Here is a 24,521-nt window from a genome sequence, read left to right on the forward strand (position 1 = left end):
TGGTTGAGTGAAGGTGTCTGGATGCCAGCCAGCCGAACACACACTGTGCCTGCCTGGCTGGCTCCTTCCTTGCCTTTTTCCTAAGGGGGGGGGGAGTGCCACCACGTTTTTGTCCTATTTGTTCTTTTATTTTTCTTCTTCTTTACTTTTAACCTAGAGTGGTCGAAATGACTAGATAGGCGGGGTATAAATACAATAAATAAATAAATAAATAAAATAATGCTCGCACAGACGAACACGGCTACCTCTTCTACAACTACTTCCTAAGAATCTGAGAGGGTGGGTGGCCGCGTGAGCGCCAAGCACTGGCAGCACTGCCTATATGCCATGTACAGAGGGCACTACAGTTGCAGAGAGCGGGAGGTGAGCAATCAACGCCAAGCAAGCCAAGCTCAAGGCCTTTTATGATCACTCAGGAGGATGAATGTAGGGTACTGATGCGATGATGATGATAAATGTGATAATCTAAACTCTTCTTTCTTGATGTTGATGATATAACATGCAAACTACCAAAAATAAGACCTGACCTAAAAATAAACCCTAGTATGGTTTTTCAGGATGCTCGTCATATAAGCCCTACCCAAAAAATAAGTCCCAGTGAAGTGAAACCCTGCCCTCCACCCTTGTGCAGCAACCAAAAGAAGAGGACAGGACTGTCTTTGAATCAATGTCGATGGTTGTACATGAAAATGAATAAACAAACAAACAAACAAACAAAACAAAGCAAAACATCCTAATTTGGGGGGAAAACGGTAGTGCCTGCTTAGTCTAATAACTCCTCTTTTTCATCTGTTGTCCAATGATTATGATGAATGTGACAATATAAACTAGTGCCTGCATGAATCTATGATCTTTTTTTCTTTTGGAGTAGATTGATTCTCTGTTGCTTTGCCTTTACTTTCTCTGAGCAGCTTTTAAGGTTCTTTAGAGCTTCTGAAGTGCTACAAAGCACAAAAGAGGAAACATGAAGAAGCCCAGAGTAAGTTTCCCAAAACAAAAAATATAAAAAACTTTTTACCGTGCATATGCCTGCTTATCACCAACCTTGCTATCTAGCTCTTATTTAGTTCCAATCTAACCCCCCCCCACCCTTGAAACGTTTAGCCACCCACCACCTTGCTAATATTGTACCTTCCCCTCTTCGCAGATGCCTGACAAGTGTTTGGTTTTGCATTTGCGTTTCCCAGAGGGTTTCTCTAGCACCTCCTGAAGGGGAGACGAGTTGGGGTGATCCAAGAGGAATCCGTTGTGGAAGTCCAGGTGCCCCTGGAGGGGTGGAGGAAGCCGACTTCTCAGGTGCAGCTCAGAGCCCTTCCCCAAGGCTGAGCCCTTGTGCTTCCGGTACTTAAAGTCTGCCAAGTGAATCCGCAAAGAGAAAAAAAAAGTGATTAGAGGGCCAAGGAAGCTAAATGAACTGCAGTTTCCACTCTCACATCCCTGTGTTGTTGTTGTTTAATTAACTGCATCATCACCATACGTGGGCATTGCCAAGTAAGAGGCCCTCGTCAGCCAAGAAACTGGCAATCGAGGTTTACAGAATGCATTGCCAAAGACCACTTCCTTTGCATAAAGTTTAATCAGGAATATAAAACTAAAGCATGGCTTTAACTAGCCACATGCTTAGGGCTACACTTAGGGCTTGAACTCACAGACCTTTAGCGATAAAGGTGGCTTAGGAAGCTAATGATATCCAGAAACAACAGGTGACCCACCTATAATTGTAGTTCTTTGAGTGGACCTCTGTGATTCACACCGTGGGTGATCTGCGCCTGCGTGGAGCCTCATCAGAAAGCTCTCTAGAGCTTTTGCCATAGCAAAAAACACATTAGAATAAAGCCCCTCTCCCCTCGAATAAGTACCTTGGCGCCAAGGATCCCCTTTCAGTTGTGTCAACCACCGCTACATTAAGCGGAATGACATGACAGTGGGGAGGACAGGCGGGATGTGTGAATCACAGAGGTCCACTCGAAGAGCTGCAATTACAGGTGGGTAACCTGTTCTTCTTCTTCGTGGCCTCTGTGAATCACGAAGAAATTGAGAGTTGGTTTGCCCCATCGTTTGCATAGGCGAAGAAAAATTGGTCTAACTCTTATTCGTGAGCTTGAGAGTTTATGCAGCTGGGTAGATAGGCCAAGTCCCTGTTGTGGCCAGCAATGTGTAAAGCCATGAGGCAGATATGATGTGCTAGGCACCACTCCCAGAAGTCGACCGCTAAATAGAGGAGACTTGGAGAGTGGGTGCCACCTTGTTTCAGAATATAGTACATCGCTGTGGTGTTTCAGTGGCAATTTGTACCGTCTTGCGAGCGAGGAGATTTCTGAAAGCTTTGCAAGCTTTTATAACCGCCAACAGCTCTAATTTGTTGATGTGAAGCAATTTCTCTCTGGAAGACCACTTGGGGTGGATTTTGAGAGATTTGCAGTGAGCTCCCCAGCCTGTGAGGCTGGCATCAGTGGTGACCTGTATTTGTGGCCGTGGTGGTTGGAATGGCCACCCGACGGACAGGTTGGGGGGAAAACGTCACTACTGAAGTTGGGAGGCGAGTTCTGGGGTGACCCTTAAAAGAGCGTGAGGAGGGTCTGTGAGAGGGTCGAAGAGGGCAAGAAACCATGACTGAAGAGATCTCATCTTGAGACGTATGTGCTGAACTACTGAAGTCACAGAGGCCATGGTGCCTAGCACGCGTTGCACAGTCAAGGCGGGTACCATAGCATGAGGGGTGAAAATCTGAGTAATGCAATGAGATTTTCTCTCTTGTCTGGAGGAAGAAAGGTGCGAGCTTGTGTGGAATCTATGCATGTGCCTATATAATGAACATTCTTTTCAGGTTTCAAATTTGATTTCTGTTCGTTGACAGTGAGACCGAGATCGCGAAGGAGGGTAAGGGTGAAGTGAGTGTCTCATTGGGCCTTGCAACGGGAATGAGCTATGAGGAGCCAATTGTTGATATATGGAAATATGAGAATTTTTTGCATGCTGAGGTAAACAGCTACCGGTGCCATGCACGTGGTGAGTACTCCTGGAGCTGGTATGGTGAAATAGCAAGAGAAAAACCTTTTGTTGTGTTGTGAGACAGGTTGTATGGCATCTTTGAAGAGAAATTTTTTTATTTCCTCTTGTAGGGTTGGAGATGGTGGAGTGATGACATGCGTTGCCAGAGGAAGTTGATGTGGTAGCTGTTGTGGATGATGGACAGTACCCAGGCATCTGTAGTGATGTATTTCCAGACAGATAGGTGTTTCCAGAGGGCAGGGTGGGTGGAGTGGTGTGCGATCTTGGTCATGGGAGCATCAAACATGATGTTTGGGCTTGCAGTCGTTGCACCTAGTAATGGGTTGTTGGCAGGGTTTATTTCTTTGATTTCTGAAATATGGTGCAAAAGATGTTTGTTTTGGAGGATCACATTGGAATTTTTGATATGAGTTGTATGGTTGTCTCCACTGATTTTGTTGGGGGCGTTGTTGGTAAGATGGGTAAACTCCCCAACGTCTAGCTGCTGATCTTTTCTTTTGCAAGTTTTCCAAAATATCATCAGCTTCAGCATTAAAGAGGCCTGCCCTGTCGAATGCAAGGTCTTCGATACATGCACAGGCATCCTCAGCCAAGCTAGCTAGCTGTCCTTAGCCAAGAGAAATGACGTAAGGCTACTGAAGTGGCCATTGACTTTGCTGTGGTGTCTACTGTGTGCCTAGCAGAAAACATCTGTTGTTTGGCATGGAAAGACCTTCTTGTTGCAAGGTATGGGCGAGTACTTTTTTATCTTCTGGTAAAGATTAGATAAAGGTTGACCTATTGTCCCAAAGGAAACGTTGATATGCATCCATGGCTCCCTGGTAGTTAGCGACACGCATAGTGAATACTGCTGATGAATAAAGCCATCTTCCCAAGTTTTTGGCTCGATGTTGATGGAGCCGACATGTCCATGGACATTTGTTGGTGTTGAGGATTTTCGATACCAAGAGATGTCATCCGAGTGTCCATGGATGTCGTTTGCTATGGTTGCACATCAGTATCGAACTTGGGATCATAATGATGTTGAGTTTGATGGCTCGGTTCTATCGGGCGACGGAAATCGTGCATCGATAGAGGGACAGAACGAGTGTCCATGGACCAGGATGGATATCGAGGATCATCGATATCAGAGCCTGTGTCTCAGTGATGTCAAAACGGAGGCTGTTGATGAGCTGATAAAGCAGTGGAATATATAGACGCTGGAGATGCCGAGTGAGAGGAATGTTTTCCCTCATCTGGATTAGCAGGAAAATATCGGGAGACTGGAGCTGTAAAAGCCTTGCATGTAGAAGAGAATTGCTTGACCGTCCTGGACCTTTTAGGTGCCAGGTAGGGAACAGGTTGGAGTCCATGTGGGTCATGGTGATATGGACATTTTGACATCAATGGCTGTCGAGATTGAGGCCTGCCATGGGAAGGTATGGTCAAGTTGGATAGAGCAACTGGCTGATTGGCGGTTGCAGTTTATCCGGTCGAGCACTGCAAATGGCAACCTGATGAGAGGGGCCGATGTCTCTGAGGTGGTCATGGTGGACAACCAGATGTTACCGAATAAGGTATGATCTCTAGTTGCTGTTCGGAGTTGACCCTGTCAGGTGAAGCAACTACGGAAGGGTTGCTTGAAAGAGTAGAGTGTTGAGAACTGGGAGGAGATGATGTTAATCAATCGGCTCTGTCATCCCATTCCGGTGATTGGGAGCAGGGTTGATAAGAGGGGATTCCGTCATCTTCAGAAGGCGAACCAACAGAGATTGATTCAGTGGTTTGTTGAGGCTGCTGAGAAATGACTGCAGCTTTAGATTTATGCTGTTTAGGTCTTTTAGGCGGAGAAGGCTCCGGAACCAAAGAGGCTTCGGTGGACATTTGACGTTTAGTAGAGGGCTTCGATATCAAGGATTTCGGTACCAAGTGCTTCAACTTATGGGTTTTTAAACGTTTTAGACGAAGTGGACGGAGTGTCAGAGCGGGATGGTGTGGTCGATGGACGTTGTTTTGAGGTTTCAGAAAGAGCCTTCTCAATTGCTTTGGTTTGTGAGGTGGCCTTACAAGGCGTTTGGGCCATTTTAGTTGGTTGAAGGGATTGTTCCCAAAGACGGAGTTTTAACCTGGATAAGTGAGAACAGGGGACTCTGTGCTTGAAGTTCTTACAATGCTGGCAGGAGGACAACTGGTGTGTCTCTCCCAAGCGAAAAAGACACTTGCCGTGGCCGTCGGAGAGTGGTATTTTACTATCACAGACCACACAGTGTTTAAACGGGCCCAAAGGGGCTATGTAAGAGGAGAAAAATAATTTGAGGAGAAAAAGCAATGGTTGGGAGGCGGGAGAGCTGTGGCCGGGGGCCGAGTGAAACAGAAAGGAAAAAATCTCTGATTGATAACGACTTTGACCTAAAAACTTAAAGGAAAAAAGATTGATAAAGGGAAGGAATCAAGAATAAAGTCTCTTTCTCTTTTACTCACAGAAGCAGAAACTATGAGGCTCTCAACGTGGTGGTTGAAAGAAACTGACAAGGGAGCCTTGGTGCCAAGGTACTTATACGAGGGGGGAGGGGCTTTATTCTAATGTGTTTTTTTGCAACTGCAGAAGGTCTAGAACTTTCTGAAGAGGCTCCGCGCAGGCGCGGATCACCCGTGGTGTGATTCGCAGAGGCGACGAAGAAGAACAATGGATTCTAAAAAACAGGGGCCTGTGCCTTTGGCCAGGGGTCCAGCAGCAAAGGATTCACTAGCAAAAACTGCATGAATGGCTGGATAGCTCAGTGGTTTAGGTCCCTGACTGCAGAGCCAGGGGTTGGGAGTTCGATTCGCCTGCGGTGCCTCCCAGGTAGAGGCTGGACTTGATGATCCAGAGGGTCCCTTCCAGCTCTGCAGTTCTAAGATTATTATCGGGGAAATCGTAAGAATTCCTTCACTACTTCTCCCAAGAGAAGCTGCCTTTCCAACTCCACTTACACATCCCCACACAATGCACTCCCCACAGCCTTCCTTCCGTTTCCTCTCTATTTTTAGGCTTCTAAGGGTGCCTCCAGGAATCTCCCACCGCCCTTGCAGCCTGCCGCTGGCCTCCTGCAGGAGAACCCTGCCCCCTGCTGGCTGCTGTAGCCCCGTTCTGTGAAGCGACAGAGGTTTCACCCGAGGTTGGCTTGCCTGCCGCCAAATGCAGGATACGGGTGGCAAGCCACCCGAAGAGAAACTGACTTTCATTCCCAAAAGCCCTGACACTTTTGTCCAAATCACAAGATTCAGCCTCAGCAATTTGGGGTTGGCTGTGTATCCCAAATCACCAGGGATCCATGGGGACTTGAGTCGCAGGACTTGCTGTCAAGTCGGTCAAGTCCCACCAGCAACTCAACTCAGACTCAACTTGGGTTTTCTTTTCAATGACTAGGACTTGGCTCACGATTCGGAACCCACCCACCTCATGCCATTTTCTGGGGGGGGGAAGCTTGTTTTTAATAGAGACTTGGAACTCAGGATTTAGCACCAAAGATTCGGACTTGGGACTTGGTGCCAAGACTTCGACCCAGACCAAAAAGATCTGCCAACACCCCTGCAAATGGCTGAAAACTAATAGTAAGATGCAAGCGGAGTAAGCCCACTGAATCAGTGAGGATTTGGTGAGTCAATTCTTCTGCATGCGTCCAGTGTTTCAATGGGCCCACTCTAGATGTGACTTACTTGCTTGCTTGCTACTAGATTTCAGCCAATATATTTCTTCTTGGGAAAGAGTTGGTTTAGAAGGTTAATGGGTATCTTCACATCTCTCTGCAATATATCCCATAAACCAAAATTGCTAAGGAAGGCGGATACCCTGTTTATCTGTTGTGGCACCTTAAAGGCCATTAAATTTTATTTGGCATGGGCTTTCAACGGACTGCAGCCCACTAACGTAAAGCCATTAAGTTCACTGGATGCAGTCCACAAATGCTTAAACTAGATGAAATCTATCAGGCAAAAACAAAAGAAAAATAGAAAATAAAGAAGACAAAAACATTGTGACACCTTAAAAACTAACTGCTATATTTTAATGCGAACTTTTGTGGACAGGTCTGCTGAATACCTGCAGAAATTCCCAGCTATCCAATATATGCCACTGAACTATCCAACCGTTCATGTGCGATTTCCTTACTATCTACCAGTGCTATCCTCACAAGCCTCATTGGTGATTAGAGATACTAGTCCTTACCACACTGTTCCTACTAGTTATCTATAGCCTGCCATTAATTTTGCCACCAATTATTGTCATTGTTTACAGAAAAATGCTTCCTGGGACGGGAACTGAATATCAACAGGGGTTTTAAAAGTCATTGCCAGGTTAACAACTTGTGTCTAAATACAGACTCTGATTTGAGGCCATGCATAAATGTATACATCTTGGCCATGTAATCCCACCCTTATGTCTGAGGAAGTGGACTGGTTCACAAAAGCTCACATTAAAACATAGCAGCTACTTTTTCAAGATGCCACAACATTGTCTTCTTTATTTTCTATTTTTCTTTTGTTTTTGCATGATATGCTAGCACAAACTAACACGGCCACCTCTTCTAGGAGCCACAGGACATTTTGCTCTTTCCCCAAATTACTCCTCCTTCTATGTCTGAACTCGTTTCTCCTGTGGTCACATTAATAGCCGGACTTTGGGGCAGAAGTACAAGGATCTAAACAAAAGAATGACTATAACCAAAATATGGTTTACCATATTTTGAATACACTTCATCATCCATGCATGTTAAGACCATGAAATCTCAGTGGAACTCCATCACCCTTTCAGCAGGCAAATTCTATTTTAGCTCGTTAGTATACGAATTTTGTTTTAGGCAAGGAATGAAGCCTGCAACTGGCTCCCCTCCCCCACTTTATACTTTTGTGTCCAATCTTATTCGGACTGTAATTCTTAGGGCATGGGCCGTCTTATTTCAATATTGATCTGCAGGCTGCTCTGGGACCTGGTTTGGCCGAACAGCCAGGCTTAAAAAAATCTGTAAATGAATAAATGAGCAGAATCCTCACACACAGCTGCGTGCTCAGAGCTACAGATTCTAACATGCTGCAATTAATCGAACATCAACAGGAGAAGAAGACAAATTAGGGGAAAAAAGGCATCTCACGCTGTCTTCTAGAACCAGTCAAGCAGATAAATTGATGGTGGAATGAATCCCGTCATCATATGCCCTCTCCTTTTTTCATGCTTCCACAGTTAAATACCAGCAGCGGCCCTGTAATGCCAAGCCCTCACCACTCAGAAAGAGAAGGCACTTCCAGATCAGGCTAATACAGACCCCAAAACCCTTCCTGCCTTTATGTAAGTAGAGGCCACATTGTGCAAAATATATATAACTGAAGAGTTCCATGTTTTGGGATTCTTAAATAAATGTATTCATGTATTGCCTTTCATTAGAACACAGTCCAGTCAACACAGGTCAGCCCCTGTAAATAAATAAATGTCATCTTCTAGCATGCTGGTCTGTGTCTCTTTTATACACAATTTCCAGCTGGATGCACGTCACCTTTGACTCACCACTGCGAGTGGCAAGCGCATGGGAACAAAACCTTTCTCCCTCCCCTTGTCCACTCCACCTATGGGTTGTGGGCGTGGATGTCCTCAAACAATTATAAACGTGTGGCTATTTCGTTGTGCGGCATGCTGCCGAGTGGCGGCATGGCAAGTATGTGAGTGAAGAGCCCTTCTAGCAAAGAAGCACTCGGCGTACCCTAAAAAGCACTGCTAGCCTCCATTAGCTTTTAAATAGGACAAAAACACTTTGCAGAGAAAAACCTGGCTTTCTGGATGCCTTCCTGCTCATTCGCCTGTAGTGGGTGTCCTTGTCGCCCAAGGAGAGCAGGAGGTTGCTAAACAGTCAGACAGACAAGTGGCACCTGCAACTGGTCTTCGAATAACCCAGAACATGGGGGCAGAGCTGACGGCTGCTGCCCTGAGACACCTCCCACAAACCACAGCTCTGCGGCCCCCCTCCGCCGCCATTACCTGCTTTTGATTTCCGCCGCTTGTGGCAACAGCTTGTGTGCTCTTCTTTCTCTCGCTCTATCAAGTACTCTCCGGTCGGATATTTCCAGCTTTTCTGCCGCCTTCTTTTCTTCCGCTTGACGTGTCCGCTTTCTTCCTCGGCCTCCTTACGGCCCCACAGCTGCCTGGTGGCCTCCACTGGCCAAGACAGACCCCTGCTCTTGCTCAGGTATAAAGTGCCCTTTTCAGACCGAGACCAGTCTCGCTCTCTGTCTCTGCAGCGCAAGTGAGGGGCAAGGTGGTGGGATTTTCTCAGCCGGCGATGCTTCAGGGACGGTTCGTCTTCTTCCTCATCACTGTTACTGCCGTCGCCTTCCTCCTCCTCTTCTTCATCCAACATTGGTACAATATCCTGTCCGGCTCCATCGCATTCCCCAAGCATACCAGCCGAAGAGCCCCCCATGCTGCCTGAAAGGAGGAAAACACACCCAATGAGAAGGAGCAGCTACATCAGGACCTCAGACCCAGGTAAAACTTTTTCTCTCTTTTTGGGTGCCTATAATTGTCCCACTCAGAAATCCTGCACAATGTGTCCACCACCAAAACAAAAAGAAATGTTAAGTCTACACACTGATCTTAATTTAGATTGCCAGCCTGAGAAAGGGACTGGTGTTATTCAAAATCTTACCTATAGTGGTAAAAATCCTGTTCCCTAGTTATGCCGGCAGAAGCAAAATGGCATAATTCCCAGTGGGTCACTGCTGTTCACTGAAGTCCCCATTGGGCTTCCTCACTGCACACCAGCTGGGTGGCCTGGGGTGTGACCAAGAATCCAAGCGGGGACTCATCCATGAGCAGCAATCAACTGAACAATGCCATTTCCCTTCTACCTGTGTAACTAATGGAACAGCATTTTGGTCTCTGTTTCAAACTACATTTGCCCCAAATCCACTCGTAGTGTATCTTGCTCTACAGTAACTGGTGTTTTGCACTTGAGGAGGCTCAAAACGACAACTAAAATGCCATCCACACATTGTTTCTGTCTGACCACCCATGCATCCCGCATGAGAGAAAGCCAGGCACTTGTTCCCAGCCCCCAGTCCCACCAGGTCTGAGGGATCCCTTGGCCCAGCCACCCACCTGACTGGCTGCGCGTCCGGCTGCTTAGCACCACTGGGATGAAGTCCCGGAAATTGTTCTTTGCTTTCTTCTCAACATAGGCTTGTGGGGCAGGGAGGAGGGTTAATAAAAGAGAGAGAGAAATCTGAAAACTAACCACCAAATGGAGAGACACAACTACTGGTGCTAGGAAGTCCCCCATACCCCCTTCTTCAGCTCACATGGATCTTAGCTATGCCAGCTGTGTAGAACCAAGAGAGACCTCACCAATGAAAGAACACAGCCATCCTCAAACTCTCTGCCGTGACCGAGGAATGCCTGACCATTCTTGGCAGTTCACAGAACAGATCTGTCTACCAAGCAAAGGATATGAACGGGTATTCTAATAACACTTTCCCCCTCTTTAATGACAATATTATTTTCACAACCAGCACTGTATTATGGAACTCGGGAGACCTTCTCAGCCTTTTCTATAGTGTGGCGCAAAACGGCCTCCTCTCAGTCGTCAAATATTTTTGCCAGTTCTATAGCTTTTTCCATAGACTGTCTGAATGGAACTTGTGGACCACTGTTTAAAAAGGAGCATGTGTGTGGGCCTGGGGCAGCGGGAGAGACTCCCTGAAGCTGGTCACTTTACGACTGGGGAGACTGAAAACCAATGCAAAAGTGACCAATCTAAATATTATTTAATATGCTTGATAAACAGTTAGCTTTTAAACAAAGGCATAACAACTACAAGGAAACTGAGAAGCCAGAATCAATGCTTCAGTTTCACTCTTAATGTGTGTAATAAACAAATAAACAGACAGACAAACAAAAGGGATTATATACTTATTTGTTTATAAAATGGAAACCAAGCATTCAGGGAGGCTGTCCATAGTATCCCTGAGAAGGTGAGACACCCACATCATGGCTAGAGAACCCATAATGTAGACAGGACCTCCCTCGGTTCCTCGCCCCTCCATCAAAGGCAGACTTTGTCCAGTTACGTAAAGATGACTGCTGGGACCTACTGAAGACAGATACCCAAAGGCCAGTGTGAACCACGCTCTTTCATCAGGGCATCAGCCCATGATTAGATTTCAATACCTTCTTCGCAGCTGTGCCCGCGGTGTCCTGGAGAGGCCTTCCGCCGCTTGCGTTTAGCGCGGAGATTCCCCCGGTCCTTTGTGGAGCCCAAGCGACCCTCTCGCTTGCTGATCTCGTGGAGGTCGCCGTGATGCTTTCGCCACTGGAGGTGTAGGAAAGAGAGGTCACTGGTCAGCTTTATCAGATCTAAAAAAAATTTGTATTTACTACACTCCTGTCCCATGCTTTCAACTACCACGTCCCCGGTGCAAATGAACATTTAAAAATACACAACAAAATACAACATATCCAAGCAGATAAACCCACAGAAAATGTAGCAGTAAAAAGAAGAAGAAAACTCAGGGAGGCGCAACAGTGTGAAACTTTACTCCTTCTCCAGAAATAAACAAACACAACGCCTTAACCCAGCCTTCCTGGTGCCCTCCAGGATGTTTTGGACTACATATTCCATCAACCACAGTGTACATAAAAATTTTCAAAATAACAGCAAAGTAGGAACAAAATACGCCTGCCAAAGCCTGAAGGAGGAGGAAGGACACCCTAAAAATGGTTTTTCCTAACTGTTACTCAATGAACCTGAGAAGACAGAGATTGCCCACAGAAGGGCCTCAGCGAAAAACCTGGGAAAAGAGGACAGACGGGCATGGGGAAAGACAGCCCAAGAGACGTCCCGCTCAAATCTTCCTAGGGCTTTAAAGACTGGGCATTCTGTACCGCATTTATACACGGACAAGTGATTGCTTATAGGCAGTTCCTTAATCCAGCAACCACTGGAGTCAGCCTCAAAAGCCATCCCATTATCCTCCAGTTTACAACACGGGAGCAAGAGAACCTGCGCCCCCACATGCCTTAAGTAGCTGCTTCCGAGATTGGCTGCAAAGCAGATAGGGTGACATTTGATATTGTTTAGCATTTTAAAAAACCCCAAAATTAAATTCTCAATGTAAGTAAAGTCAGTCCTGGGGAAAGCCAAGGCCATCCCATTAACACAATAAGAGCTGTTAGAATTTCAGAACAACCACACTACTCTCTCAGTCTGCGGAAGCATGTCAGACAAAAACACAAACAAACAAACAAAACAGAACAGAAAGGCAAAAACACTGGGGTGCCTTAAGACTAACTTTTGCAAGTGGAGTCTCGTGGGACAGTGGTTAAACTGCAGTACTGCAGTACAGACTCTGCTTACAATTTGAGTTCAATACCGGACTCAAGATAGCCAGCGTGAGGTTGACTCAGCCTTCCCTCCTTCCAAGGCTGACAAACTGAGTACCCAGCTTGCTGGGTGGTAGTGGAATGCGTACAAATTAAAATTCTAAACTGCCCAGATAGAGCTTTAAGCACTATGGAGCAGCGTATATATAAGCAGCACACTTTGCACGTGGACTCGATCCATGAAAGCTCACACTGAAGTAGAACAGTCTTTAAGGTGTCACAATGCTTTTGCTTCTCTATTTTGTTTATTTTGTCCCGTATCCTTGTGTTCTACCACTTCAGTGTTCCAGAGAAGTACAATTTGGCTGCCCTGGAAACTGTAAAGACATCACATTCACTTCTTCACAGAATTATGTTCCCTGTATCAGCTTTATAAATTATGCGGAGAAGCACAGGTTGTCTATGGGAAGCAAAAACAAACAACCTCCCACTCCAAAAATTACAAAACTTAAAAAAACAAAAACCAAACCCAAACAAACAAACCATCCAAATCCATCCTGAATCAAATAGTCTAGAACACAATAATATCCACAACTAGCTGTTAACGGATTGTACTCTCATGCATCACACAAACATCTGTCACAAGAGGTTGTCATGGCAGAATCACTGGAGTTAAGATTGGCAGGTCCATCCCCAAAACACAGAGCACAGCAAAGTTACTGCTACTGATCTCGCCATAAATCCATTTAAAAAACACTTCCAAACCTTCCCTGTTTGTAAGATTTGAAGCACCTCCAAGGAATGCCATCAGGCTTTCCAGGCGGTTTCTTTGTTAACTGTTATGAGGACTTGTCAAACTCTGCAGCCCAATTAGGCCAACCATCACTGGGTACCAGGGCTGGCCACATCCACTCACCTTGCGAGTATGCAGATTGGGACTGTTTGACTTGCAGGTGGCTGCAGACTCCTCGCTGATTCGGCACTTGGATTTCTTGTGGGCTGGCCGGTCCGATCCGTCATGCTGCCGCTTGGCCTTGCAGGGAAATTCTCCCTCCACCTTGATGTGGGCCATCCCCTTGAACTTCGCCTTGGAGAGATCCCTCGAGGCAGACGCAGCGTGCAAGCAAACTGGGGCCAAAGGGGCCTCCGGATCCACCCGCTCCTTCTTCACCCGGCTGAGGTCCACTTGATGCACTGGGTGGGAAGCGACCTCGGTGCTGGGCTGGTTCTGGGACAGGTCACACTGCTGCGAAGGGTCCTTGCACTGGCTCTCGGTGGGAGGCGCCGACTCCGAGCCCGTCCGCACACTTGGCTGGCTCGCTAAGGGCAGGCCATGGGCTAGATAGGCCGTTAAGAACTGGTTTTTAGGCTTTGGGTCCCCGGGGCGCTTGTGCCTGCAGCCGTCCGTGGGCGTTTCAGGCTGTGGGGTGGCCTCGGCTGCTGAGTCAGTCTCTCTTCTGTCTGAGCCACAGTTTGGGGGGAGCCCCTTGGAGCCCCTCACATCCGGGAGATTGGTTTGAAGAGCTGGGGAGACACACAAAGGGCTGGCGGCATTGGGCAAGGCCGTCTTGCCACCTTTGCCCTGGGATGGGGCTTCTGGTGCCTTCTGGGACGCCGCAGCAGGCTCCATGGGCTGCACGGCAGGGAAGATGGCCGGCTCACCCGCACCAGCTGGCTTAGAGAGTCCAGCCGCCGAGATGCCAACGGAGAGCAAAGGCCCCTGGGGATAGTGGGGCCATCCCACTGGCAGAAGCTGAGAGCCGGCGGGTTTCCCGTTGACGGAACACCGAGGGTAAACAGTTCCTTGGCTAGGATTCCAAAGCGACAGGTCCTTGGCTGGGCGTAGAGGAGGGCCAGGGGTGCCTCTCCCAGGGAGGAGCAGCTTTGGGGCATCTGCCTGCCCTTCGACAGGACCCTTCTTCCCAGAAGAAGGGGGCCCAGCACTCCGGGGCTCCCCCTGGTCAATAATAGAAATGGGCTCCTGCTTGGCAAGGTGGTGGGAGTCCCTGTTAAATCCGACACTGGAATCTTTGCCCAGCAAGACAGAGGCTGGCACCGGGTTGGCCACTCCGACATAGGTGCCTGGGATGGTGCTGATGAGGGCGCTGGAGTTCTTCACCCAGGCGCCCTGCTCCCCGTTACGCAAGAACTCCGGGAAGATGACGAAGGGGGCGGCAGGGGCGGGCGCCGGGCTCCCCATGGCTTGAGCGACCCGCTGAGACTTGGAGAGGGCGGTGGTCGTCAGCAGTGCCTTGCCACTCGGGTGCACGGGGGTCAGCACAGGCATGGGGGGCGTCTTGCGCTGGCTGGGAGGAGGCAGCTTCTGGCGATTCGACTTGGAGGAGAGGTCCAGGGGCATCTCGCTGCATTCCAGGGAAGAGACCATCTCCCGCTCCAACTGCGGGGGAGATTTCAGGGGCGAGATGGTCAGCACGCCCGGGGGCAGCGGTTCGGGGGCCGCCGGAGCTCTGGCAAGCACACTGCCGCTACCCGACAAAGGGATGGCGCTGGCACAGGACGCCACCAGGGCAGGAGTGCTGGGCGAACGGTCCGAGCTGCTGACGGGAGGGGAAGGACCCGGGGGAGCAGGAATGCTGTTCTCACCGGACGAGGGCCCCCCGCTCGGCTGGCTCGCCTCCACAGAGACCGCTTTGGAGTCCACAGCCAAAGGCCTGGCCACAGAAAAGGCATAGGGATAGGAGCGCAGTTCGGAGGGGGCCAGGAGACCCGGCAGGCAAGAGTCCTGCTGGAAAGGGGGTAAGACAGGCAGGGCGAGTGTCGATGAGACCCCAAGCGGGCTTGGAAGAGGCGGGAGGTAAACCAAAGGCTGGCTGGGAGCTAGGACTGCTCCCGGAGGGAAGGAGAGGGCCATTTTTTGCATAGCGGGGGCCTGAGACGCTGGGAAGCAGACGCTTTTCAAGGTGAACGTGGCTGGGGCAGAGGCCATGGGGCTGCCGGTGCCGGCGGTGGCAGTCGTGGCCGCAGTGGACGAAGTCAGGGCTGCACCAGCTGCTGGGGTGCTCCTCTCTCTCCCCATCTGCTCGCTTTCCTGAGCCTTTGGGCAAGCAGGGCTAACCTCCGCCACCGCCTCCTTAGCAGAGGGCCATGCACTACAGTCCGGGCCGCTGCTCTCGGATGTTGTGGGTTCCGCCTCCTGAGCTTTGTCTGGGCTGGCATCGCCACCCTTCAAGGCCTTCCCGGAACAGGCTGGCTCATAGGGCTGCTCCTCAAGCTTAGGCCCAAGTTCCTCCTCCACGATGCCTTCTGCCTCTAACCCTTGGGCACTGCTGCCACTACTTGAGACGGCTGTGAGCTCCACCTACAACAATGGGAAGAAAGAATTAAGATTAAAAATTAACGTTCCCACCCTGAATGTACCCAAACTCATAGATTTCAGAAGGGAAGAGCAGATGCTTTGCAGATGACAAGTTCCAGATTCCACCTCTGGCCTCTCAAGGGAGGGCTTGCAAAGAATCCTGCTTGGCACCATGCAGAGCCGGCAAGGCCAGGCTAAATGGATCAAAGGTTCTGTATATGGCAGCTTCCTATGTTGTTCGGATAACAAAACTCATCCACTTGTACGTTTCTAGCATTTTCTCCACATGCAGGAGGGCGGGGAAACAAGGGCTCTCTGAATGTTCTGAACCTCTGCAGCCAGGGGTCCCAGCCAGCAAAGCCAGCAGAAGAAGTAATTATGGGAGTTGGAGTCCAAAACATCTGGAAGGTCAAAGCTTCCCTAACTGCCATGTGCACAGTCTCGCGAAACCCAAGATGAGTGAATAAGCAGTTGGACTCCCACAGAGTGAGAAGCAAAGGCTGGGTGACTTCTTGTAAATTGGTGACAATGGTGAGACTCGAACAGAGGACCACCTGATTTGGAATTCTGTCTCTGAGCTGCTCTGCAACACTAATTCAGGGCAAGAGAATAAAAACCTGTGTCTTCTAGGAGCAGATCAAGGGTTGCAATCTGACTTCAACGTCTGGCAATCAGAGATAAACTATGGTGCTACAGGGAGGTTCCATTGAATCAGCATGGTTCAAAAAATGCCTTGTGCCAGCCAGGGAAGACCATCTATGACATCATTTCTCCAGGGTCCTAAAGAAAGATCTTCACCATCACTTGGTACACAAGCTTTTTAAATTGCTGATGCCACAGGTGAAACAGATGCCCTTCTACATGCAAAGTGTTGCTGTTCTGCCATTGATAAGACTCACTGACCAGAGCTGTCAAAAACTTTTTAAAAACACATCTATCAAAACTGCACAGCCAGCATTTCTACAGTCCAAAAAAGCAACTTCTCCAAGCTCGGCTACTGACAAACATGGTTTTTCACTGCAATTTGCCAATGATTTCTTTCAAGGAACCTGAAGCCTATGGCTTCAGTTGCTTCTTGTAAGAGTAAATGCCACACATATTGGATGAGCATTGTTGATTTGCGACGAAGTCCCTCTGGCTGGAAACAAGAAGCCACACAATTGGACCTCGGGCACCATCACACCTCTCTCCCTTTCCTCACCTTGGAAAAGCTGCTGCCAACGCAGAACTCAGAGGAACCCAGGCGCTGGGAGTTGCTGGTACTAGATCCTTCATCAGAAAGTGGCGCTCTCCTGTTGCAGGAAGAAAAAAAAGCCCTGTGAGCTTGGAAAGTTTCATCCTGAATGAGAAAAACCTAAAGCTGGGAAAAGCCAACTCAAAGCACTCACACATCCCCACTTCCATCTTCCACTGCCCTTCACTGCTCTTCTGCCAGCAGGTGTAAATCCAAGCTTGCTGGCAAAAGATGGCTCACAGGTTATATGTTGACAATCCTTGTGCTATACATTGGTTCTCAAGCTTCAGTCCTCCAGCTGCTTAGGACTTTAACTTGCACAAGCCTCAGCCAGTATAGCCCATGGACAAGGATGCTAGGAGTTGAAGGTAACAACATCTAGAGCAGCGGTCCCCAACCTTTTTGGGACCGTGGACCGGCTGAGCCTCTGAAGAAGGCGAGGCACACACACACACACACCGTGCTCATGTGCTCTCTCGGGCGCATGCACAAAGCGGTGGGGGAGCGCACGTGCGCCAACAACCAGCATGAGCACTCCCCCACCCCTTCGCGCATGCGCAGGAGTACCTGCACACCTGCCCACCCCTATGCACGGGCACTCAGGCGCATGTGTGAAGGGGTGCGGGGAGCCCTCATGCTGGCGCTGGCATGTGCATGCACGTGTGCACAAATCAGCTGTGAGGAGGGGAGTGGGGGCAGGCGGGAGGTCTGTTGACGACCTCTGATCTAGAGGACCAAAGGCTGAGAACCACTATCCGAAAGGTCACACAAACCAGGCTGGGCTAGCAAGTAAACAAACCTGGAACTGACTACCTCTGTGTTGTGTCTGAACCTGGAATGGCAGGCAAGTGTATCCAAACATGCCAAGCTCAGAGGCCAAGTTCATACCAGAGTTGGACTCTATGTAAGTTATGAACACAGAAAGCTGTTTTGTACCAAGCCGGACCCCTTTGGTCTATCCAGCCCAGCACTTTTCTCACTGACCAGCACCACCACCAATTCCAGGTTTCAGGCAGAAGCTTTTTCAGCCCTACCTGATGCCAGGGAACTACCCATCTGGGAACTACCCATGCAGCTCAACTTCCCAGTCAGCCGTGAAACTCGCTAGGTGGTCACGGTCTGATCCCTCAACTCCAAACCTAGCCTACAACAAAAGGCTGTTGTGACAATAAGTGGGGGAATAGCAGAACGACAGCCCACCCCAAAAAACCTATGCTCCTTTGAGAAAGAGTAGAACAGAAAGATCATGATTAATGAACGGTCTTATTATCAACAGCAGTGCAATTCACATCTATCAAAGAACGTAATAAAAATTATTCAAGCAGAAGAACAAATGAAAACCAAATGCAAACTTTAGAAGGCTCACAGGTACCTTCTCTTAATGGTCACCAAACGTTGTCAGATGGAGTGGAGCGGCCAGTAAGCATTCTTGCAAACTGTTAGGGGCTCCTTTTCAACCTCCACTTCAGTTCTATGAGAAATCTAACAATTATTTTAGAACTATTTCTACAGTTTCTCATGCATACAAATCCGGAAACAGTTACAACAACGGTAATCCGCTCAGTTGTCGCACCCCCGAACAACTGACAACACTAACACCACTTTTCTCTCACTGTCAAAAAGAGAGTGTTGCTTGTAAAATTTGTTCTCACACCTACGACCATCTGAAAATTAGGGAGAGCAAGCCTTGGTCATCACTCCTTCAGTTTGCTTTTTCCATCATAACCCATAATCAGTTCTTTAATATTATTGCTTCGACATGTTTTAACTTTTTAATGTACTTAAACTGTATTAGTTTCGTTTCATGTCACTTAAACTGACATTAATTGTGCCCTTCCGATTAGAAAGATTTTAATACAACAAATTACAAGTACAAATAAGCACCATAAAATGGTACAGCACAACGACCCTACAAGAGAGCAGAGTGACGAGATCGTGCAAGAGCTGCTGCCCAAGTCCTCCCCCTCCTGACCTGCTGAGGCCATTCACGCACCTCACCTCTCTTCGTTGAGGCCGCACATGCGAATCCGCTCAGTGCCTGCCCAGTTGTGCACCCCGCTGTAGAGAGGTGCTGCAGAGATCATGACAGCCGCTCAGCGCCAACCAGACCCTGTCCTGTCAGGGGCTCCGCCTGTAAAAAGCCAAATCACACAGCATTAGGACCAGATTCCACCACTGATGTTTCCTCTGACAGGACTTTTTTAAAGGGGCAAATCGGAAAGATCTAAGGCAAAAGCAGGGAAGCAACCACAGTCACTTAGCCTAAGTCGAAATGAGGCTGCACCCAAAGAACCGTCAGGAAGCTGGATGAGCCTGGAAATGTTGTACCTCCCTGGCCACGTTGGAGGGGGGATTCTGGCAGTTGTAGTCCCAAAATGTAACTTCTCCTAGCTCTGACTGCATCACACAAGGACTGACACAGAGGGTACGGCCAAATAGTTTGAACAAGGGCTCCTGGACACCTAAGAAATCTGAACAAGTTCAGAGAAATCTATCCCCAGATTTTGGATGTGAAAATCATTGCACCAAATGTTTTCCAAGTAAAAAGTTGTGTTTTTTTTCTCTATTCACTAAAGCATTTGCCAGGCAGCTAAAATGCTAAGTGGCTCCTAGGATAGCTATGTAAGACATCAGCTGTCAAATTTCCAGTCTGGGGCTTCTTTGGGAAGAGCAGAAGGGCAGTATGATTTCTCGTGAGGAATCATAAGCACTGATCCGGGAAGCAATTCATTGTCGGTATGGTCAAGTGGTTAGATCAGAACATCAGATTAGTTATACCAAAGCAGAGTGTCTCAAATCCCCTCTTCAACCACCACAACGTTCACCAGGTGACCTTGAGCCAGCTGTATCACCCAGCCCAGCCCACCTTGCAATCCTGTCACAAAGATAAACAAAGAAGAATGGGTGCAATGGTGCTGGACTGCGACAGCCATCAGCCCCAGCCAACATAGCCAATGGTGACCCGTAATGGGAGTTGTCGCCCAACAGTACTGGAGGGCAATGTGATGCAGCAGACAAACACGGGCTTAACATCTGTGACATGTGGGATCTAATCCTATCTGGCCATGAAACAACACTGCACAACCTTGTCTTTGATGTATGCCGTCCAGAGTAGTCCAAACGACTAGATGGGCGGGACAGAAATGTAATAAATAAATAAAATAAAATAAATAAACCTTGGTCAGTTGTTCCCTCGGCCTGACCGACCTCACTGGACTGTTGTGGGGATCAAGGAGGGGGAGGGGGGGGAAGCAGGTACATTGCCTAGAAATCACTGGATGAAAGGAGGAGTGTAAACCAAGGAGGAAGAAAGACGGCGATAATTGAAATAAAGCCCAATAAAGGAGTCATGGGTCAAGTAACCCAAGCATGCAGATCCTCCAACTGCTGAGCACGCTTTCTCTCTCTCTCTCTCTCTCATGCAAGACGTTCGGTGTCAGAGGGGCCTTACAGAAAGGGGAGGAAGGCACACAGAGCTCAGGGGAACCACATGCAAAATGGGAGGGGCTGCTGGAGGAGGAGCAGGAGAGTAACGGAGGAGGGCAGGATCCCCTCGGATTGAAAGGGGAGATGCCGAGAGCAGAGGTCAGGCAAGTGCGCAAGCGGACACGCACTCTGCCAAATGCGCAAGCAAAGACAGGGATCAGCAGCAAAGGCCGAGGGAAGGCCTCTCGAAGGATGCAGCAAGAGGAACGGACATTGCTGAACTCATTCTTGTTTTTTCCCCCTTCCTCCCAGGGAGGATGTGGGAAGTCAGCCAGACAAAGGCATTCCCAAGGAAGAGGGACAAGAACAGGGAGAGAACAAGGCCCCGACCAAGCAGCAGGAGAACACGATGTGGGGATTCAGGGGTGGTGCAGGGAGAACACAGACCCCGGCCAGCACAAGAGCCAGTTCCTGAAGGGAGAGGACGAAGAAGAATTTCCTTCTGGGGGCAGGCGGTGGATGGGGGATGTTCCTGAGAGCAGAGAAGAATTCCAAAAAGGAATTTGCTAAAGTGCCCTCTGGCCAAGCGTTTTGGAGGCCGTGCCCTCCCCGCTTGGCACAAACTCCGACTCCCTGCTGGGATCCCAGGGGGGGTTCAGCCTTCAGAAATGGCAGCCACCTCTTTTAACCAATGTCCCCACCACCACCCTCCTAAACAGGAACATACAAGCACACCCAGCTGCTTTCTGTACTGGCCTTAAGTGCAGTTTGAGTCTTTAAGGAGGAAACTTGGGGAATGGTCTCCAAAGTCAACCAACCAACCAACTGATCAATTGGTAAAATGGGTGGCAGCCCTCTCTATGGAACAAGCACTGACACCATGCTTTCTACAGAGAAAGCCACATATGAAGAAGTAGTCTTAAAGAAAAAAAATCTCTTGTGCTCACCATCTAATCCCTTGGATTATATTCCACATTGCATGTCTCCATAAAACAAAACTCAATTTTTGATGCCCATGCAGCTTGAGCCTTATTCAAAAAAAAAAACCTTTTCCCCAATTTCAACAGGGATGATTTGGGAGTAAACATGCAGACAATTGCACTCTAAGCAGGATGCCACACTGGCAAGGTCTTCAGTTTTAGTGAACACGAGTGATATGGAAATTCACTCACTGCAAAGAGAACTGATAAGAAGGAGGGGAAGATTAGATTCAGATCATTCACCTAACACCTTCCCCGTTTCTCTCTCCTGTTTCTTGCTTTTTCTGAAAACCGTTCCGGTACTTTGTGAAATACATCTTTTGGTCTGCAAAGTACCACGATGCTTTTTTTAAAAATCACACACCAATCACAGGTGTGATTTCCTTCTTTCTAACCTAAAGGACTCACACGTGGCAGTGCCAGCTGAAGTCTCCAGCACCTTCTTGTGTCTCATTCCGCCCCCCAAAAAAAGTTAGCCAAAAAGTACTGGTGACATCAGTAACACCATCACCTGAAGTTCTGCCTTTGGCTCTTGATGCCAAAGGCCATAGAGTGGGGGACACGGATGCCAGCTACTTATCTGGAGAATCTATCCAAAAAGTGCCCCATGTGTGTCCTTTAAATCACTGGCAAGGCAGAAGCAGCAGCCCAGCAGAGGATCCTTAGTATGCCCAGACAGGGTTGGGGAGACTCCTCTTTGAAATCTGCTGTCAGTTAGGATAGACAATCCAGAGCCAAGATGGTGTGGATCAGACATTGGACTTCAGCTCCCAGAATTCCACAGCCAAACTCTGGCTAAAGCAGGCTGCTTTCAAGACAGCATCTGGAGAACCACCTTGCCTGTTTCACCACTTCAGACAGTCTCTCCTGCACACACACACACACACACACCCACCACCACCACCACCACCACCAAGAGGTCGCAAGGCAGGGTCTGAAGGGCAAAGAGTAGGATTGGGATGGGGAGGGGGGAAGAAGCAGGGAAAGAATGCTGAAACTGACGTTTCTAACACCTTTCCTATTAAAATTATTCAAATTCTAGAGTGGACAAGTTACTTTTTTTGGAGAACAACTGGTACAGCAGTCCAGCTTACACGGCTAATTTACCACACAGGCTGGACCACTCGTGAGAGTTGCAGTATGAAAAAAATAACTTCCCTGTCTCTCTCGTCTTCAGGCCATCCCTTTCAGATCAAAGTACAGGAGCAAGAATTGCAGGCTGTGTGGATTGTACCTAATTGGTGATTATATGGTTATCAACCTACTGCTGTTATTCAGAATCAACCATATTTTTCTGTTTTCATCTAGCACGGGAAAGCCAAAAAGGCTGTGGCAAGTTGACAGAGGATGATGGGAGGTGTTGCCCAACGTATCTGGGGCGGGCGGGCATCAGCTTAGGAAATGTCCCTGGCACTCACAAGACCACATTTCAAATGGCACTCAAAAATAGCATGGATGCCCCTCCCCAACTCACCCAACAGGGAGGAGGATTTCACATGGCACAACAACAAACAAACAAAATGTAATTATCCAAGTGTTTGGGGTGGTGTGGGGGAGATGCCATGGCCCTTCAATATAGAAGCACACATCATCAAGCAGAAGACAGGGTGGATTTTATTTAAATCATGATTTAAATTTTAAAAATCAGATTTTGCCCATTTAAATTTTTAAATCATTTTTATTTAATTGTGATTTAAATCAATTTGATTTTTTTAAAGCATTGGTTTTCATTTGCCCTGTGCCAAGATTCTTTTCAACAGGTTTTCTCTGTATAGTAAACTAAATACAAGAGCTGTTGGGATAAAGATAAAGCAGACTGTTATATACTGCCCTGGGTTCTTTCAACTAAGGGAAGGATACAAAGGCAATGATCTCCCTTGGGGACCCATTCAATCATTGAAGTCATCTCTGATTTTGAGTAGGGCATTTTGTGTGGTAGAACTCACTCACTCACTGCTTTAGATCAATGGCTCCCAACTTTGGATCCCCAGATGTTCTACTAAACATTTATTAGCCCAGATGGCTACTAAATCCAACTGCTAGTCACAAGTAGAGTCGATCCAATGTCAAATCAACATGGATATAAATACTATTCAACGGATCTATTCCCCAGTGTTAAATCAACATTGATATAAATACTATTCATTCAATGGATCTAATCTAGCTGGGACCAGCAACTGGATTTCAGCCTATGCACTCTTCACACATGTTGCACATATTTTATGGAAAACAAACAGCTATATAGCAATCTATCTGATAATAAGCAACATCTCTGTTAACAACTGAAAGCCAAAAACACCCACTGATGGCCAGGACTGAGCAATTGATGTATTTTTTCATACAGCACACAATTAACCAATATAATTCACTGTCATAAGCCTCTAAAGCAGTGCTTCCCAACCCTGGGTAACTCAGATGTTTCTGGACTAAAACTCCCAGAAGCCTCCACCACTCACTGTGTTGGCCAAGATTTCTGGGCATTATAGTCCAAGAACATCTGGGGACAGAAGATTGGGATCCATTGCTTTGGATGTATGTTGAAACCATATTGACTTTTACAAGTCTTCAACACAGCCTCTATTTCATGGATAATGTAAGTACTGTGTATGAGGTTTAGCTTTTCAAAAACGCACATATTGTACACCACTTTGAAATGTACAGATCTAAATTACTTGTAAGTACATGCAAACAAATATGTAGCAACTCCTGTGATGGAACAAAATAACCTAAATCATGTACAGTACGTCGAAAAAAATGCCTAAATCATACATGTACTTCCATTGCAAAATTGCTCTCAAAAGTTCTCAAATCATGTTTTGCCTACAGATGCTCTGTAAGTAAGTTTACTCCAAAGCCAGGGAAATGACAAAATAGAAGTTCTAGTATATAATCAAGTGAAATGGGGCAATACTGTTTGGTTTTTAAAACACCAATCAATTAAGAATTTTAGATCTCTTTTGTGGTCTAGTTCAGTGGTTCTCAAACCTGGCCCCCCAGATGTTCTTGGACTACAACTCCCAGAAATCCCAGCCAGCACAGAAAGTGGTGAAGGCTTCTGGGAACTGCAGTCCAAGGACATCTGGGGACCCCAGTTTGAGAACTACTGGTCTAGTTTAAACCCACTAAAGCTGCAAAGGGGTGCCAGCAACTGACTGCCAGGCCGGCAGCATTCCCCTTGAACTAAAAGTGCTCCCTTGTGCCATGGAGCACATTAAACATAGAATTTCT

General features: G+C 47.8%; 1 protein-coding gene across 5 annotated transcripts in view; it reads right to left on the reverse strand.

Moving 5' to 3' along the window:
• BCORL1 (BCL6 corepressor like 1) overlaps positions 1–24,521 on the reverse strand; it is a 57,050-nt gene that overhangs the window by 10,202 nt on the left and 22,327 nt on the right. For 3 of the 5 annotated variants that reach the window (XM_072981479.2, XM_072981480.2, XM_072981481.2), the window contains 7 exons: positions 18,886–19,018; positions 16,855–16,945; positions 13,254–15,656; positions 11,186–11,327; positions 10,118–10,198; positions 8,999–9,445; positions 1,132–1,352 (listed from right to left, as the gene is read on the reverse strand). In XM_072981479.2, the coding sequence (XP_072837580.2) occupies positions 1,132–1,352; positions 8,999–9,445; positions 10,118–10,198; positions 11,186–11,327; positions 13,254–15,656; positions 16,855–16,945; positions 18,886–18,971 (3,471 nt within the window). In that variant the 5' untranslated portion in view covers positions 18,972–19,018. Of the gene's footprint in view, positions 1–1,131; positions 1,353–8,998; positions 9,446–10,117; positions 10,199–11,185; positions 11,328–13,253; positions 15,657–16,854; positions 16,946–18,880; positions 19,020–24,521 lie in introns of those variants that run through there. The other 2 variants (XM_078380745.1, XM_072981483.2) reach the window with 2 other exon arrangements.

This window comes from Pogona vitticeps, chromosome 11 (assembly GCF_051106095.1).
Source record: "Pogona vitticeps strain Pit_001003342236 chromosome 11, PviZW2.1, whole genome shotgun sequence".
NCBI classification, from domain to species: domain Eukaryota; kingdom Metazoa; phylum Chordata; class Lepidosauria; order Squamata; family Agamidae; genus Pogona; species Pogona vitticeps.